We start from the raw sequence: 20,206 nt of genomic DNA on the forward strand, positions 1-20,206 counted from the left end.
TATTTAGCTCACATACGGTGAGCGGAAGAAATTTGCGAGGAATTCGTTTAAGGATTATACGGTCGCATGTCGAACCAGACGAGCTCCTTCTCGAGCGAATGCGTGGGGAGGAAAAGGAGAGTCCAAGGAGAGAGAGAGAAAGAGAGAGAGAGAGAGAAGCAGCGTGCACACCCCGCCTATACGCGGCGCTTAATGACCGGGAGCGCGAAGTGCAGTCAGCCGCCGTAAATTATCCGTTCGGTCGAAGGCGAGTCTAAAACGCGGATCCAATAGACGAGAGCGGAACCGAGCGACGAAGCGCGGCCGACATTACATTGGTCGGCTGCCAGAGCCTGGAGAGAGCCGGCGAGTTCATCCGACATTAGTTACGTCAGCCGCGCGCCGCACTGGAGCGCGCGACGCGGCGATGGTTCATCGGGATGAAGTAACCGAATTCTCGTTGACACGTGCATCGGCATATACGTACGGCGGGCAAGAGGAGGCTAAATGGACCATCGGCAGCGAATAACTCGATTTGCTCTGTCTACGCGTACTCGACCGGCTGAAAGGCCGAAGGGTTGAATAGATGGTGGACCTGCAGGAGTCGAGTGGGCGGGAAGGATAGAGCTAAATGGGTATGAGAAGATGAAGGGAAGAGACACGGTAGGAGAGACGGTTAGGTGCCATGGGTAGCGAGAGGAAGGAACGACGGAAGGAAGCGAGTTATCGAGACAGTAGTGTCACCGTAGTCGCGCGGAGGTGCCCAGTCGTCGAGCAAACTAGAGGGCCAGTCTCAGAGCCAAAGAGGCTCAGTCAGCCAACCAGCCAGCCAGCCAGCCAGTCAGCCAGCCAGCCTGCCTGCCAGCCAGCCAGCGAACGTACGAGCGAGCGAGCGAGCGGACGTGCGAGCGAACCAGCAAGTTCTTGTTTTATTCAGTCGGGATCATAAATTACGAATTTAAACACACAATGAAAGACGCTTAACAAGAAGCTAACGCGAGATTGAGAGGCCCCGCCCGGAACACCTCTCCTTCCGGTGGAAAACCACCAGGTCGACCAATCCGATGGTGGTACCGCCCCCAGGCACTTAAACAACCCACGGACGGTACGCCAATCGACTCGCGTCGAGGGCCGACCTATCTCTCCCTCCGCCGCGGCGGTTTCCGGAACGCGCGCGCGAGGACGAGGGCAAGGACGAAGGCACGGGAGAGAGACTCGATCTCCCGCCGGAGAGAGAGCGCGCGCCCGATGCACCCTGCTCGCACACCATTTGGCGACGCGGCGAGTCACTCGGCAAGGACCCCGTACCGTCGCGGCACGGACGACGACTTCCTGATCGCGCGTGTCGACCACCCGTCGGTGGTGATCAGTTCAGACCGGAACAGTCCGTGACTAATCGTTTCTTGATCGTTCGTCGTTCTCCATGTCATCGCGCGGAACCGACGAACCGGTGACTACTGTTCAAGGTGTGCGGTGACTACACGTCTCTCCACTCATCGATCGCCGTCTCGCGGAACGTGTGTCATCGGCAGCCTGCAGTCGCGCGCAAACGACTACGCGCCGTGCTATCCGCGGGGTATCCGATGGGGATCATGTGATTGACCTGCGGTGAGACGCCGGTAAAACGGAAGAAACGCGAAACGGTAAGGGGAAGAGCGAAGCACGATCCTCCCTCCTCGAGAACAGTGTCACTCGCGGTCGCGATCGCGGTGAGTGTCGAACGTGTCCTGTGCCTGCACCGAGGCGTCGTTGTTCAGGCGGAACGCGCAGTGAGACAACCGTCGCGCCGCGGTATATACCTCCGAACGAACGGCCGAACCGAATCGCCGCGGGACTTCCTCCCCGGCACGGCGGGTGGTCCTCGGGAATCCCCTCGCGCGCGAGGACTCCGCGCGGTTCCGAGGCGGCCGCACGCCGCCGCGTCCAGCGCGCAGCTAAGCACCGGCTAAGATTTTTCGCTCAATACCGAACTATGCGTGGTGCGAGATGGTGTGTTCTCTGACCAGCGGCAAGGCCTGCGCCGACAGCGGAGACCCGTGCCCGGACCCGCCATCGCGCTCCACGCCGGAGGGCGGCGGACTCGAGATCGCCGAGAACATGTCATCGTCGCTCAGCGACGCGCATCGACGCAACAATAACCACCACCTGGACCAGGGCGACCGCAGCTCGTCCGCGGGTTCCTCGCTGGGCTCGTGCTCGCCGCCGCCCGCCTCGAGCCACTCACCGCCGCCCCCGCGACCGCCCTGGCTCCACGACTTCCACGCGGCGGCCGCGCCCCATGTTTTGCAGTTTCTCAATCTAAGCGCCGCCGGGGGTGGCATGCTCGGTAGCCAGCCGCTGGCAGCGCTGCACTCTATGGCGGAGAGGAGTCATCAGCATCAGCAGCAGCAGCAGCAGCAGCAACAGCAGCAGCAGCAGCAGCAGCAGCAGCATCAACAGCAGCAGCAGTCGCACCAGCAGCAGCACCATCCGCCGCATCAACAGCAACAGGGCGGCATCCAGTTACCGCGTATCACGGTGCCGTTATCCACCATCACGCAGGGCCAATCGTCGCCGACCGGCAGCGGCAAGCACAGCCCGGCGACCTCCATCACCTCCGTCGGCAGCAATCCCCACGGCATCGACACGATACTCTCGAGACCGACGGCGACGGTCCACCCCCAGGCAACGGTACCGCCATCGCACGCGACCCTACCACCGACCCCGCATCCCCAGCACATGGCCGCGCCGCGGTACGCCATGCACGCCGGCTTCACGGCGTCCTCGGGTGCGTACTATACCGTCTTCCTAAGTTCGACTATAACTTAAATGCGGGTGACGCGGTTGTATGAATAATTAAGCAAGGATTGCCAAGGATCTGGCCGATCGTCCCAGATGAACGCTAAATATGAAGAAAAAAATCTATTTGAACTAACTTATTCAATTAATCTAATCGCTCATTTTCTTTCGAAGAAGCTTTTAACATTCTCTACATAACATGTCTGTGTCCTCTTAAAAATAAGAAAAACTTTGAGTCGCTGTCGCGCATTGTTGGCAAATATACATAATTTGTAAATATATTTCTTTCTCTTCTATCTAATTATATAGTCTAGACTTTCAATATTGTCCATTAAATTCTCGAAGTTGTTAATTAAATTTTTAGAAGATAAATATAACATAAAGATGAATTTTCACACTATTTTATATCCAGCTGTTTATGGAACTATATGGAATAATATTTCAAATTGTTATTCGTGAAAATCTCGTAAGAATTGTAGATAGTATTTCTAATTCTAATTACCATTTGGTAAAGTCAGAATGCATAAATTGAAATATGTATTAAAAACTCCATAGCGTGTAGCTTTGAGAACAAATATGTAATGATTAATTATGTTTCTTCGCATGAACCGCAATAAATCGTGTCAGCCGTTTTTTCAAAATATATAAAGCTTCAGCTTAAATTCATCTTAAATTTTTTCACAATGTGATTTCATGATAGAGACGCTGAAGCAATCGAGGTGGAAATATTGTGAAAAATATTTTGTAAACGTGGGACGGAGATAAACGTCGAGGGTTATTGATGCTTGTAGATATTAGTAACATCTGCAACGGTAACAATTCGGTAACCATTCGCGCGTTTGCGATAGAAAATCGGGGGAAACCGCCGCAGTTCTCCACGCACAAATCGTCGCGTGCTGGCGATAGCGTGCGTGTAATGCGGGACGGATTGAACGCATTAATCGTAGAATTACCAAGGGCGGCCGATCGAACAACCGCGGGCCAGACGAAAGCGCGCGCGACTAGGAGTTACAAATCTATTACGAAACTATCTGTGCATTCGATACGATCAGCCCCCGGCGGATATAATTCACGGATTTACATACAGTCGGAGTCTGATTTTCCACTTCGATTCGCGCGAATCACTATCGCCTATTTTAACCCATTCTGGCCGAACGAAGAGATAAATATCAAGCGCGGCTTTTTGACTTATTGACGGCGACAAATAAAACTTGCGTGAGCGGCTCGTGTCAATAAGAATCGCGAGAACAAAATTACTATAAATCAAAGAAAATTATAAGTGCTCTGAAATGATTTGATTTCGGCGTTCTACCGAAGATGCGGCATCAGTTTTCCTTAAAATTCGTAAAAGAATTATGGAGGAGCTTATAATGAAGAATCTCTCGTTCTTTAGGAGACACACTTTTTTTGACGCAAATGCACGAGCTTTCAATTCACTTTTGACAATGTCACTTCCTCCTGTTTTGTTGTTGGCGGCGTGCGTCATCAAGATCTCGTTTGTGATGTTGCAAATGCATAACTTTCCTCCATCGGACGGCGCGCGACAAAGCAGGAGGCGTTTGTCATCGCTTTGAAAGCATGTGAAAAGATGTCACGTTCAAGAGCGACGCTTTCATGCGACGCTTAACCCCGCGTATACATTAAACTAAATATGATGCAGAGCGCATTACTAATATTGGACACTAAATCATTTGGAATTAACAATGACGTTCGAGAGTCCACGAAAGGGCTATAACCAGCATAATTCGAAAGAATTTACCTCGACAATCAATAAAATTACGAAACGCATAATCATTCAAACTCAATGCCGTTTACAGAGATACCGCAATTACTAATCTACCTTACATAAGAAATATGTAATATCTATAAAAACTTAGTAAACACGGAAAGAACGATTTTGTTGAAAGGTCTAAAAATTTTGCTAAAAACAGATCTGAAAATAATTTTTTGTTGAATCATCAAAATAATTTGTTGGAATGTCAAAGCTGATAAGCATTGCTATAAAAGGTTTTTATATTCTAGCAATCACTTTGACTTTCGCACAAAATTATTTTGATTAGTGAACAAAAATTATTTTCAGATCTGGATTCAGCAAAATTGTTCTTTCCGTGAAATATTTGTCTCTGAATAAGCTCATAAATTTTTAGGGGTCGCATTTTGTGAAAATCTCCTCCGCATCTCCTTTTACGCGTTGCTTTTCATTCCTCGGCTATCAGGAATGTATTCGGGCATCAATTTTAGAATTATCGGGGGGGTCGATGTTACAACGAAGGGAAGATCGGATCGTATTATGAAGTTGCTCGCACAAATAACGTGTCGTACAATCTCGCAGTAATATCGGAGACGTGGGTTTAATTCATAAACGCCGGTATCACGGTTTATAATCTATAATCTGTTAAAATGACTTTATCGCGCGCCTTCTGCCTGAACGGAATGTTATCTAAATACTTCAATCTACAGTAATTTGAAAATGTAATATTCACATAATTAACAAATATTACATCGGAAACGCTTGAAATGATTAGGACAAACGCAATAATGTCTTAGAAGCATTTAAAAAAAGCTTTGTCTAATTTCGTAATGCAAATAAAAATAGCAGCTCTCTCTCAAATCTTGAAATAATTATCACGGAATTAATTAAACAGCGTTATATCATTTCTTTCAATTTCTTTTTAATCGCTGAAAATGGCCGAAAGAGTAGTTTGTTTAATGCGGAAATGGCAAATTAAACAAAAGCAAAAGCGCGAATAAGAATTGCGGTGTAACTTTGATTGAAATATTGACCGGAAGCAGCGGCGGACGCGGAGAATGGCGGCTCTAAAATTTATGCTTACCGAATTACCTGTTCTCCCCCGGTACATTAACGAGCGACGCAAACGAGGGACGTTACTTAACATTCATGACATTAAATTTCTAAATGATTTGCTCCCGACAGAGCGCGGTTATACTTCGTAATAACGAATCGCTAAACAGCGCGCGCTAATATATCCGCGATTTATACGTTTCGCATGTCGAAATGTGCTAATCGAGGCATCGCGAGTTCAATTTTATCGCGTGATAAATACGATATATATGTGTATTTAATGTAGCGAGGAAGATAAAGTAATGACTTTCGCGAGATTTTCTAAGAATTTAACTTTAAGCTGAGAGAATTCTCGGCGCTTTCTTCAGTTTTATTTCACATTTATGTAATTTTCCTTCATTTCTATATATTGAAAATAATAATTTTTTTCAATCATAAATAGCTAATGTCTCTAATTTAGTTTAAGACATCATCCATTTTAGCCACACACCTTTATTATATCTTAATTATTTTATTCTCGCTTGGATTTTTGCCGCTGAATTTGCATTCTTTATTATCTCTAAATTTTTAGAAAATAGAGTTACACATCAAGTTGCCATTTTATTAATCATTTCACGCGCGTCAGAGTAATTAAGAGAAAATATAGAAGGGGACAATATTACACCGCCGACGGTTACAATAGATGTTTACAATAGGACGCGAATTATTTGATAGCCAAATAGGGCGACCATATACGAGCGGAAGTTAGGATATTGCGGGTTAACCAACTGACGACCATGCTCGTGCGCGGCTTGGTGGCGAATTCGGATTTCCGCGAGAGGATGCATGGAGCCTCTGGTCCACTTGCGGTTGAACGAACAAAAAGATCGCGTTACGATAAACTACTGCAGCGGTAAACGGGCGCCGAGCGGCGCGGTATACGGCGATGATAAAAAAGTGATGATAAAAGGAGGGATATGCGTGTGAATTTAATATCGCGATACAAAAGGAGAGACCTCGCGCAAGAGTATAATAGCGTTCGAAAAATAAAGACGATGGTAAATCACGCTATAGCACGACTGTGCAGATCGCGCTAAAGCTCACCGTAAATATATCCTTCGTTACTCCAGTTTCATAAAAAGTAACGAAAAAAAGGAAAGAGAAACGAGAATCATATCGGAAATGCGACACGGCGGGCGCGAGCGCGCGCGCTCACGAGCAATTCAATTTTGGAAAGTTTGCCGCAAAAATATCGCGGTTACGTTCTTGCGCCGTTCTTCGTGACGAATTACATCCTGCGGGATATTTTGGCGACGCCGATGACACCGCCGCGCGCGGGAATTATTACCGTCGCTGCTTCGCGATGTGTCCTTTCAAAATTGTTATTCCATGCGTTTTGCATGCACGAGTCCCGCGTCTGATCGATTTCGAAGGGATGATGGATCTAATGTCGCCGCCGTATATCGCGGAAATTATATTAGGATCGGATGCTTGCAGTGCACCGGAAACCGGGCACTACGCGCGTGCCAAAATTGCAGGCGACAGTTCTGCAGGTGTACGTTCTCCCGTGAAACGGAGCAATGCCCGTTGGAGTCGAATATCATGAGGCGGTATGTTTATCCTGAAAGCAGATATTCACATCATCCTAGGAAAGGAACTGCCCGAGACGCGCCATGTGCCTCCTCACGTTCTGTCTTTCATTTTTTATCGCCTGTAATAGAAACCTCGGAAATATTGCGTGACATCTGCTCTGGTTTCTATATCATATAAATTATGGCGTTTTCGTTTCCCCCCCTTTTTAAGTGCGCGTCGCAAAATCTCGGAGCCTTCCTCGCTACACTAGGATCGCATCTTTCGCGACAAGGAGGAATGTTTTTTTTATACGACGATACATACAAGACTGTACGTGATTCACGAAGGTCTGCGAAAATTCCCGCGCAATCGAATTGCCATCGGGGGCTGCATTAAGAGCTGCACCCCTCGCTTGCGACAAACGTGGTTATCTGGCGAATAAATTCAAGGGCAGCTAATGAGCACACGGGAATCGATAGAGAAGCGAGACATTTCTTGAACACATTTACTCGCGCGAGAGGCCGCGTCCAATTAGATGAACTGCAAATGTTAAAATATGGAAGCTGCGCGGGTTTTCAAAAGGCTAATTTATACGTTAAAAATTTAGCGCGATCGAATAATTCAACAATAGGTTACACGCCTTGTGGAAACACTTCTTGAAAATATTCTTTTACACGCTATAATATCTATTTTCTTCTCGGATATTTTGCAGGCGCTTTAAAATGTGAAAATATCGAGTATCTCGAAACGGTGACGCGCGCATGATATCCCCATGCGCGTAAACGCAATATATGGAATTTTACGCACGGCGAAATAAAATAGTCATATATCGTTACTGTGTAATCCTGTCAAATGCATTTGCGATGTTTGCCTGTGTTTCAAATCGGCGCGGTGTAGATATACATACACCGGGCACTCGGTGCAACAATACGCGCGTTACAATGGCGCGTACGTCGGAACTACCACGCCGTAATTCGCGTAATCGTATACGGTTTCAATAACGGTTTAATGGGTAACCGACTTCATTGTCGTATTAGACAGATTACGTCGATTACGAATACGACGAGCGACGCGGTTCGTATTTACGACGCGAATTCGATGGCGCGCGAATGCCGTTCTGTTAGAATTATAGACGGCCACCGGATATATACGTATGCATGAGTATACAGTTTCAACTGCATATATATATATATATATATATATATATATTATACGTACACTGTACATATCCCGTATAAATTGCTTCCGCTAAAGCAGCACATCGTCGCACGTTTTATTCATATCAATAACGCATCGCCGATTTGAACGTGTCGTGACATCGCCCGCGATTCAATTCGATTGATTGAAATAAAATAGTTTAACAAACAAGGCAGTTAATTTATCTTTAGCCAAAGTTATATAATCTTTAGAATAAAAGAACTCCCTCCTTTTATACATCGCTTTTAGTCGTCGTAAATCCGCGATGCGGATGACTTACACGACGTAAAGCACGCGTGAAGAAAATAATTTAACCGAGCTATATCATAGTCAAGAGAATATTATCTATTTGCAGAGCACAAAAATACCGGATTATAATCGCGTCACAAAGCACAACCGCTCTTCTTTTTCACGTCGCCGCCGCACTATCGTCATCGCGCGCGATTATGCGATTCGCAACGCGCGCCGCTAATTGACATCTGATACCGATCGATCTCTCGCGCGCGCGCGTATACGCTTTACACCGATGGTCATTAATTAAATTCTCGCCGGGCGGCCGCGTGCGCGCGCGCGCGAGACTGCCGATCGCCGCTGTATAAATGACAAAAAGCCCATCAAAATGTGCGGTATTAAACGATAAATATTTCGTCCGCTTACCCGCCCGTCGACGTCGCGTCCGTACACCTCTTATTCACCGCGATATTCAGTGCGTCAAATATTTATAGCTTACGCTCGCACACGCCGTGTTTTCCCGATTGGTCGTTCCAATAAACGCGACGTATCGCATATATACACGTAGGATGTTCTAGCAATTTAAAGCAAACTCTTTTTACTTTTTTTTTGTTTGTTTTTTTTTTTGACAAAAACGTCGATGCATCGATGGCTTTTTTTTCAGCGTATAGAGAGATGCTCGAGAGTTAAATCTCGAAGCTGCAAATTATAAGAGAGCCTTTTAGTCCCGAAACACATAGATGTATAGTAAGCTTTAAGCCATAAGAAATTAATCAATCATAATCAATTATTCTCTTCACACTGGACTGCGATTGGTCCATTTTTTACGGCTTAAGGCTTACTACATCTGTTGTGTTTCGTAATGGTATCCTCCCTCTAAATTCAGATATAGAACTATTTTTTAATTCAGTCTTAATTTTAAGTGATACCCTCGCTTTCTCAGAATTTTATTTTGAAAATTAGTTCTGTCGTATATCAAGATATTTAATATTGAATATTAAAGAAATCATGAAGGATAATAGCTTATCCTAAGATTAATGTCTTCTCCAAAGATTGACTGTCAAAGCATTTGTAATTAAGATCCGAGGGTATTCAGATATCACGCATACACATTTTTAAATGCTTTTAATTGCCCGATTCACGGCGTTCTCGAACGAGGCCGTCGTAAAAGCGCGTACCGGGGGTCTCGAGAATCGAGAAGACCTCAACCTTCCACTCTCCTTTCCTCCGTCCGGGGCCCGTCACGGGCCACGTGGGCCCGGCGGACAAAGAGCATGATCGCGGGTATTTTTGTTGATGAGCGTGCGCGGGTTTAACCGTTTATGATCCCATAAATTCCATCTGATTTCGGCGTAACGGACAAAAGGAGCGGCGATCAGAGGATGTTCGTGTCGCGCGTATCCCTATTCTCGTCCCCGTTCGGCGTCGTCGACGGTAAAATGGAAATAACGCTTTATTGTTCGGACGGACAAGCGTGGACGGTCGGTAGAAACACGCACCCGAAAACGAATTAAACGCAACCCACGCAACCGGGAGCCAACGCTCCCAATCGCGATTATGGCTAATTTCTGAATGCGGACGATCATTGGATGAGTTTCTTTAGTAAACGACGTCGTACCGTGAATGTCACCGGTGAAATATCGCGGGAAAGGTTGCGAGGATACGTGGACATTATTGTACGATGACGATCAATTAAAAACGTGGGTGTAAATAACTTTCCAAAATTATTCTACGAACATATACGTCCTGTTTCTCGATACTGAAACTGACTGAATTGATACAGTCTTGGACAAAAATTCGCGGAGACCCGTGAGAGATCGAGTTTATTAATCATTTATTATCCAGAATTTCTCACCAACAACTTGATGGACAAATTAAAAGAGTGCCTATCTTCTTGAATATTTTTACGATTGTGAATTAATCGTTATGTATGCAACGTGGTGAAGCAATAAATAACGAACTTATAAACGCAATTGAATAATTGCAGACTTTTTTAATTAACAATTAAAAAGTTAAGTAGAAAAATGCATTTATTAAGATCAATTAAAACGTGTAAATCATATAATAACATATCCAAGAATGCTTGTTGAAAGAAATAATCGTTTTTAAAAGCATAAAAACTCTGAGGAATACGCATAAATGCATATAAGACCCATGTCTTCTTTACAAAAACGATAAGATAATAATAAGTCTTGGAAATGCGAACGATGATAATTCCGCCGTGTCTTTTATTCGATTCGCGCGTTTCGATCGGTCAGAGAGATCAATTTAATCTCCCCTTAATCCGCGCAAAAAGTCCGTCGGATCCCGACGACCGATATTTACGGATTCGATATCCCCAGCCGCGCCGTGCCCTCGCATAGAGCCCGGCTTAAGTCGACTAATTTCTCGCGTTCGAAAGGTCGGATCATTAAGGTCTCCGCGTATAGCGTGAGTTGCCGAGGCATCCTCTCTCGAGGCTGCGAATCGAATTGGCGTCATGTGTGCATGTGTACGGGAGAGTGTACGGTCGCCAATAATCTCGACTAAAACACCAGATTCGATAGAATCTCCGTCGAGCTGAACCACCGGGATCCTAAATATAGCAGAGACGAAAAATGCCGAAAGATCCTCTAATAATTTTTTTTTATATTTGATCTCGTCCATAATCATCTCTCTCTCTCTCGGTATTTCTATCACGAATTACGTTATTCAAATTGTGTACAATGCAAATATTATCATGGCACTCTCAAACAGTCGAAATCTGAAAGGGTCGAAACCGTATACGATTTGCGCAAGAATCGGAAATAAAATTGTATAACCGTTTGTAATACAATAACGGACGTTCGGATTTTTCTCAGTTTGACGTTTAATTATTTGGCGGGGAGGGAGAGAGGGGGGAAAGGACGAGATTGAAATCTGTCGCGAGGTCGCGCGGCTTATAAAATTGCGGCATTTAAATTCCGCTTGCATATTCCGGACGGATGCGAGTTGTATGAAAATTGCGTATGATAAAAATGTGAAATGAATCGCGTAGATGTGGAAACGGGACGGGCGGGGGAGAGGGGGGAGGGGGAGGAGGAGGAAAAAAACTGAAGCTTAATAAAGCGGTTTACGGTGGAGAAACGGCGGGACGACTTGGCCGACATCGATCCGAGAGGAAGCTGTTTTACTCGGTCAGTAAACGCGCGACCGTTCTACATATCGCCGCTGCATTTTACGGCTTCCTTCGATTATTACTCCAATATGCGCCGCTATCTGAATTATCGTAAATCCAATATCGTTATCTACATCGACGGTCGGACCAAAGCATATGTTATGCCCGCTGCGTTTAATCCCAATATCAGTTAAATATACATCATTATTAATATCGCCAATGATTATTAACCTCGTATAAAATACACTTTTTTTTCAAAGAGGAGAAAAAGTCGCAAGTAGAAAAGTATGAACACACACGTATAAACACACGTTTTCCGCTAAGATTTCTTGAAAGATTATTAGATTATTACTTCTTCACGGAAAGAACGATTTTGTTGAAAGGCCTTAAAATTTTGTTAAAAACAGATCGGAAAATAATTTTTTATTGAATCATTAAAATAATTTGTTGGAATGTTAAAACTGATAAGCGTTGCTATAAAACATTTTGATATTCTATCAATCATTTTGACTTTCGCACAAAATTATTTTGATTGTTGAACAAAAGTTATTTTCAGATCTGAATTCAGCAAAATTGTTCTTTTCGTGAATTAATACATTATTTTCAATTTGCAATTATATTTCTTTTATGTATCTTATTATTGAAAAAGAATTAATGACCAATTAACTAGAAGATATTATTTGTTGTTTACGGACGGAAAATTTAGAAAAGTATATCATTGATTCGTACGGACTTCGGAATAACCAGCTTAAGTCAAAATTCATATGTAATACGTAAGTGTTCATTTATCTCTAGGTATCAGCCAATTTCAACAAAGAGCGGAACCACGGCACACTGCTGTCTATTGGCCGGGCCTTCAGGGACTAGTCAGCGATCCTCTCGCATGGCGGGCAAGATTACACACATGTAAGTTCAGTATCTCTCACGCGCTACGTCTCTTATATGTATATGCATATGTAATATTATATGCAGAGAGAGAATAACGCATTTTAGTCGCATGTTTATCGAGCACAATCATCGCATACTTATATACAATATACTATACAATATACTTAACATTAAATACTAATGTAAAGCTCATTGATCACGAAGATTTGTTAGAATGAGATGCTCAATTATGTCTAATAATGCCTTACTTTCTAAATTGGAAATTTTGTCCTTAAAGAGAGAGAGAGAGAGAGAGAGAGAGAGGGGCGGCGTTTACAATAAAATTTAAGACTTAAGAAAATTGACAAATTACAATCGATTATTCTTTTCACGTAAGATAATCGACTGTAATTGGTCAATTTTCTTAAATCTTGAGTCTTAAGTCTCATTGTAGATGACGCTTAAAGCATATCTTTTTCATCTCTTACTTCTCATCTTTTTATTTTCTTTTTCGAGCATTTCTTGGATAATGGAGAAGATATATTATCATTACTTCTAAATACGCGCATTGTCGTACGTCTCAATCGCCTGCGGATGTTTCGTTACCTTTCCCCGGGCACCGTCGCGGCGGATTTGACAGCTGCGCGTGTTTGCTTTCGCGGCAGGAAAATCACAGGGCTGAAGTGAAGAAACACGTGCTGCCGAACGTGTCTCCGTGTTTGTCTCCGGCGTGCCCGGAAAGTCGTTTGAAGCGCGACGTGGGTCGCCCACGGGAAGGAATTTAAAAAATGCGTGGAAACTGTCGTCGAGCGGCGCGCGCGCGGAGAGCGCGGGAAAGGAAGTCGTGGAGCGAGGGGCCCGCGGGCACGACGAGAACGAGAGGGATCCTTAATCTGAACAAGGGGGACAAGTAGATGACACATAAACGAAGAATTTGACCGCTTAAAAAAACCACATCAATAGGCCTTTCGCCGTATGTTAATTCGCTCAAAGATTATTAGGATTTTGAGCCCTCTCCCGTTCCAATGAAATACGATTAGGAAGCTAAAATAATTTTACGCGCTGAATAATGAAACAGTTGTAGAATGAGAATTGTTACATAAAATATTATACATTAAATGCCAAGTAAATGTAATTGTCCGGCCTGTTGTACGTGCGTGCATATATTTATCCGTATAAATATACAATATATCATAATTATAGATACCACAAAGTGATTATTAATTAATTGGAAATTTACGGAATTGCGGCATACAGAATTATGTAGAATAATTTCGAGAAAAATAAAATTCTACAAGCCAGCTAGACGAAATTGTGCCGTGCATGTCGCAAGGGATATTGAACGTTGAATTTAAAATTAATTCGAGTTATCGAGTTTACAGTTTCATCGATATAATGCAACGCATACTAATTACTAATTGAATTGCAAATATTCGTGTAATCTATTACTTCCCAATTTACACTAATATACATCATCTTTTACATGCAATTTTGTGGCAAAGAAACGAACGCGTGAGTAGCTAAATGAGGTAGGTCAATTCAAAATTTTTAATGTCCGATTCGAAAGCATATTTCAGCTAATTCCAGATTTATTGTATTTAATTAAACTCGAGAAGATTATACGTATTTCGATGGCCATATCTTTGAAGTTGAATAGAAGATAATATTATACATGGCATTAATCTCGTAATATAATTACGTATAAATAAACGTTATATAATTATTGAGAAAATCGTAATTTACTTGACGTATCAATCATATTAAAGTAAAGTTATTAAATTTGAGATTCCATTTGATCGATTCCTTGTGCAAATCTTTCAATGGTGAAATGTTAAAAAATGCGTTAGGTGTCTGCGGAACTTGGCCGTGCATTCATATCTAAGCTACACGAGGCTATGTCGACATATACGACCGTCGTTCACGTGTAGACACCGGACCGATCGTAGCAGGTCGATCCCGATCGTTATCAAGTGCCGACACATTCCCTTCGCACTCCCTCGGGCACTTGGACGGTTCACGCTCAATTAGCCACCGGGATCCCTCTCCTCGACATACATACCGGGACATTCCCGATGGTAGCACGGCCGGCGTGTATACACCCCCCCCCCCACTCCCGTCCTCACGACGAGAAGACGATTAAGGGCTCCGCAGAGCGAGAAAGAGAGAGAGAGAAAAAAATCACAAACAAAGTGAAGGAACACGTGACGTCTCGTTCCCCTTTCGACGGAGAGACGGAGACGGAGAGCGATGGCGGTGAAGACGAGAGACAGAGAGGAGAAAGACACGGGCACGATACATCAACCCTCTGCGGGGGACGGCACATGTGCCGCGGCCGCGTCGCGACGTAAGAACACAGCGTGTGCATGGAACGCGGGCGTGGACACAGGCCGTGGTGTGTGGAGGCGCGTGTGTGGGCGCGTGTGTGTTTCGAATGTGCTCGCCGCCGCGCGCGGCATGTCGGCAAAGGAGAAAGAGAGAGAGAGAGACAGAGAAAGTGAGAGGGGGAAAAAGAGGGAGAGTGTGTCGTACGAACCGTGGGAGAGGGGGGGGGGGCGAATAAGAGGGTGGTAGCGGTAGTCCGCTGCGGCGTCGGATCCGGGATATCATCATATTCAATATCAACCTTGCCCCCAACCCCGGGAGCGACCGCCGCCGGCCGTCGGTCGCCCCATCTCCGTCGTCCCCGTCCTCCTGAACTCCCCTCTGCCCCACCATCGGTCAACCCCTCTGCTGCCTCTCCCGCGTGCTACGTTTTCCACACTCGCGCGAATAACTCCGGCAATATTTTAACTGCGGCATCCGCGCCTGCCTTTTCTATACCGTCTCTCCCGCGGTACACGGGCTGCGGGTGGCGAGTCCTCTCCTCGCCCTCCACGTCGAATCCTCCTCCCGTGGGGCGACGGAGAAGGGGACAGGGGAACCGGCGCGCACCCCCCGCTTTCGCACGGAACGTAAGAGTTACACGTCGGCTACCCGGTATATTTTATATTCCGGGGCGAAACGTTGATCGGCTCATGGCCCTCGCGAGGCATCGTCGAACGATCGCCGCGGGAACCGTCGTCTATTTATGCCTCCGCACCGTATATATCGGGATACAACTACACCCGAAATAAGCCAACCCGGACTAACTTTCAGCCAGCCTACCCGCCCCCGCCGCTCTTATTTTCCTCTCGACGGCGGGAAATAGCGGCGATAATAATCACCTCGATATTTGTTCGAAACTTGAGACTCGTGTATAGACAATTAAGGACGTGACTCTAAATTGATTAAAATATGTTTGTATCAAAAAGTGTTCAAAGATTAGAAAGATATTAATTAAAAAGAATCTCAATTTTGAACTGTGTAAGAGAGAAGAATATTTGGGAAAACATTCCCTTTATGTCCAAAGAATTTTTGGATTGTATTATTTCTCTTAAACAGAGCATCGTTTTAAAACTTTAAATATAGGGAAAACGTAAACTTCTCATAATCTTGATTAATATTTTCGTTGTAGAACTTTAGATTTTTAATATCGCAAAATTTTTTAATGATCTACATAAAACTTCTTCAATAGAAGCTCTGTCAGTATTAATATAAACAGGTGCATTATTAAAACTTTTAATAACTTTCGTTGATATTAATTTGTAATCCATGCATGAGATTTCCCGCATAAAATCCTCTCATAACACTCCGATTTCGCTCCCGTATATAGCATAAAATCCTATCCTATGCATAAAACACGAACTTCTCGTGAAAATGACGGGCATCTATCCGTCCTTTCCTTCATTCTCACTTCCATAACGAGAACGTCGGATATCGTGCACCTTATTTCTGTTTAGATATCCACGATGTACACTGTTATTTCTGCCGCTCCTTCCTGTATTTTCCTTCTCCCTTCTCCACACCTTTTTTTTCACGCCCGTCATCGCCCGTTCTTTTCCGTGTTTCCCCCCTTTTTTTTCCCTCGCCCTGTCTCTCCTCACTTTCCTCATCTGGTGGGCTTTATGGACATGAAACTCACCCGGGTAAGCGTCACGTAAGCGAACCCGGTAATGAAAACGTCGCTGACGCGACGAGATTCCGGTGCCGGCCGATGTATATTGTTATTACTCACGATATATCCATGGAGAGCGAATCACCCTTATAGCAGGGAGAAGCCGACCGCGATCTGGGTTCCAATAACTTTTCGCGAGCGTGTTTCACGGGGTATAAGCGTCTCGGCGTAGAAATCAAGAACAACCCCTCCTCGACGAGGGACTCTCAAAAAATTTATATCGTTCTCCAAAAATTATTTTCATACGTAGAAAGCATAAATTTCGCGTATAAAATAAAAATTAAGTAATTAAGATATTTGAGGATTAAGTAATATTGTATATTATAATTTAAGGCGAATGATTTTATTTCATGCATTATCTTTTACTATTTAAAAATTTTTGTTACTTTAATATTATCTAATACGGAAGACTTTATTTGCGGAAGATTTTATTTGCGATATATTCTTTTTTGCTCGCTAATGATTGCGGTCCTTCCCTCGGCGCCGGTACTACCGTTTAATGGATCTCGCGCGACCAGCACGGCGCGGCGGGGCGGCCTCGTTAACTCGAATTAACTAAGCATCCATTTACTTTTGGTGACAACACACTTTGCACACTCGATAAAGCATTCCTCGCGGACGCCAGTCCGCTCGATGCGCGCCGTTATTACTCACGTCGCCGATGGAGCGAGCAGCCCCTTCAAGAGCGCCCGATCATGCTTTCTAGAAGTCGAGTGATATCCGATTCAATTACGTCGAAGTGACGGACCATCGCCCCCCTACGTCATCCCTGACTTTTTATTCCGACAATTGCATCGCGCTATTATCCACTGAATATAATTATTGATAGAGCACAAGTGATGTCGAAACGTTTGGCTTGAGAAACTATTGATTTCTCTTAATATTATATAAATTAACATACAGAAATGTATATTATACTTGTGTGATCCACACGACAAAATTTTACAGAAATTCAATAGAAAGAGATATTATTTATTGCATATATGTCTTTATTTCCGGATATTGATTAATTCTTTAATAAAAGCAATCAGTATAGTATTAAAAAAAAGGGATTTTTTATAAGTCAATATTAATCATCATAGTTATACAATTCTTTTTTCAGTATTATAGAACACTTAAGTGAGAACAGTAGCCACGAACATTATTAAACAAGAACAGATTTTGATATTGCTAAAAAATAATAGAAATGATTCTATCGCTCTCCCTCCCCTTATCTCCCTCTCTCACTCACACACACACACCACTCTCTCTCTCTCTCTCTCCCTCTCTGTGTCCGAATCGCGACGCATCTTTACCACGAATGATTTGTTTCGCCCCGAACACTCTCGGGTGGATAAAACGGCCCGTGTGACACCGTGTGTGCGCGCGCGGGGGGGGTCGTCGCTCACCCCGTATAAATCGAGCAATCGAGCGCGCACCCGTGCCTCGCGCACCGCTCGGACTTCCGTTCGCCGATAACGAATATTACGAATGGCCGGACGGTGTCTCGTTTTTGATCGTTCCTCTTTTTTGAAACGCCGCGCGCGCTCACGCCGCGCGATACGGTCACCTGCCGCTGATTTACATCGACACGGTGCGGGCGGACGCATCAATTTGCCGTGCCGATACTTCGTCTAATCGGACATCGGAGCGTTATCCGCGCGCGGCGGCGATGCCGTGCGCGCACACGCGCGATAGACGGCCTGTGTGTGTGTGTGAAGGCGGTATCGATATATGCGCATTATCCGGAGCGATTTCGCTCGCATACACTGCCCGCGACACGCGTGTCACTTGTTCACTCTAAATCGGCTGATTAAATTATGGTCCCTCCCTTCTCTCTCCTCGCCGCTCACCCTCGTATCACGCCGCGACATGCTACAAAGATTAATCCGGAATCCGTTGGCGCAGCGGAGGATGATACCTTCGACAGATATGACCACGTACCGAAGACAAATAGTCCTTTGATCGACGTAACGCGTAAACCGGCTTGACGAGTGGACGGTCTCTTTTCGAGGGTTTTTATTGTAAGACAAAATCGATGCGATCCGAAGACAGGAATTCCGATGGCTCCGCGGGAACGATAGTTTATTTCATCTATTGTATTAACTAGCTCTTTGCGGGAAAAACTCGCGCGAAACGGTGGTCGGATTCAATTGGAATTGGACGGCATGCAGGTCGATAGATGGGTTAAAACTTTATACCACAGGTCCCCAAATTCCCGAGCGAAAAAAAATATTTTGTGGAAAAAGTCGGGCAATAAATCGTCGGAACGATCCGACACAAGCGGACATTCGGCTTGTTTAAAAAAAATCAAGAAAGTGCTTTAATTAAAAAGCTTTCGCGCGCGCGCATATGATGGAAACGCAATATATATCTTTGTTATGTATTGCTTAACATATTTTATACATATGTTGTAAAATATATTACGATGAATCGTTCATCATCCTTTGTTATAAATCCCTAACATAATAAATGTCCAAATATTACAACCGCATATATTACGAGATTTTATTCAATTTTAATTTCAGTGGGAATATTTTTATTTGACGTCTTATTGTTAGTAAATTCCTCAACGTAATTACAATCCGAATTTATATTGTTCATCGTTCAATGCGAGTGAGTTCCGTCCTGTCTTTCGTTTAAGTTTTCCCTGACAAATTACGCCATCGCCGATGACACTGATAACGCTTTATCTCGCGAGGCAAGTCTGAAATTATACCGCGAAAGAAATCCCGCGGGGTGCGCCGTATGCGGCGCATACAAATTTTGATAAAAACGCGGACTTATCGGGTTTTGCGGAGGCGGCCGCGGAGATATGCGCGGGCGGCTTAGTAGGACGAATGGAGGGATATCCAACGGGCGGAGAACGTGTACACCACCCACCCCCGTCGCCGTCGAAGGCACACCCGGGGTTGGAGTGCGGTAAGCAGCTCATTAGAACCCTCCCCGCCGACCGGCCATTATTGCCTCGTTCCGTATTCCGTTACAAATTGCTTTATTAAATTAAAGTCCCACAACCCACACTGTACCGCGTCACGACGACCCTGCGCGTCGACCCTTCCTTCCTCACTCGCCCCTCCCTCCCCCTCCGAATCCCTTTCGCATCTCTCGCCCCCTTGTATATACGCGCCCCACATGCCACATCGGACCGTATGCGGCCCCCTCGTCCCCCGCGGAAAGACGTCCCCCTTCTCGACTGTCCCTCTCGATTACCCTCGAAAATTTTCTCGAGCCTCTTTTTCCGATCTAATTAAGAATTGGCTCTCGACCGAGTGGCCGAGATTAAAAAAATCAACCGACGCGAACAAAATAAAGTTCTTTAATCTATATATAGGTTTCTTTTAATCTATAAGATAACACTGAATAATAATTATTGAAATTTGCAATAATATAAGTGTCCAAAAAATAGTTTTGAATAAAGTTGAATAAAAGGGTAACATAATCCAAAATGTAGATTTGATTTAATTAAAACGTAAGTAATTGAAAGAAGTAGAAGTCACTTGGTAGAAAAATCAGTGCCATAGTCGCCGCGAATCCACACAATGAAAGAGAGAAATATTAAATGGTTGCGGCAATAATTACCAACGTTATAAGGGTCGTAATTAATTTCCGGAATATGGCGAATTAATTTCGAACTGCGGTTAAAATGAAA

The 20,206-nt window shown here is 44.5% G+C and overlaps 1 protein-coding gene across 1 annotated transcript in view; it reads left to right on the forward strand.

The window, feature by feature from the left end:
* Positions 1-1,965: 1,965 nt before the first annotated feature.
* Positions 1,966-20,206, forward strand: part of LOC105451803 (homeobox protein Nkx-6.1-like) — a 42,519-nt gene continuing 24,278 nt past the window's right edge. The window contains exons 1-2 of the mRNA XM_011692487.1: positions 1,966-2,746; positions 12,471-12,581. Coding sequence (XP_011690789.1) covers positions 1,966-2,746; positions 12,471-12,581 — 892 coding nt within the window. The remainder of the gene's footprint in view (positions 2,747-12,470; positions 12,582-20,206) is intronic.

This window comes from Wasmannia auropunctata, unplaced genomic scaffold (assembly GCF_000956235.1).
Source record: "Wasmannia auropunctata unplaced genomic scaffold, wasmannia.A_1.0 LD336044.1, whole genome shotgun sequence".
Lineage (NCBI taxonomy): Eukaryota > Metazoa > Arthropoda > Insecta > Hymenoptera > Formicidae > Wasmannia > Wasmannia auropunctata.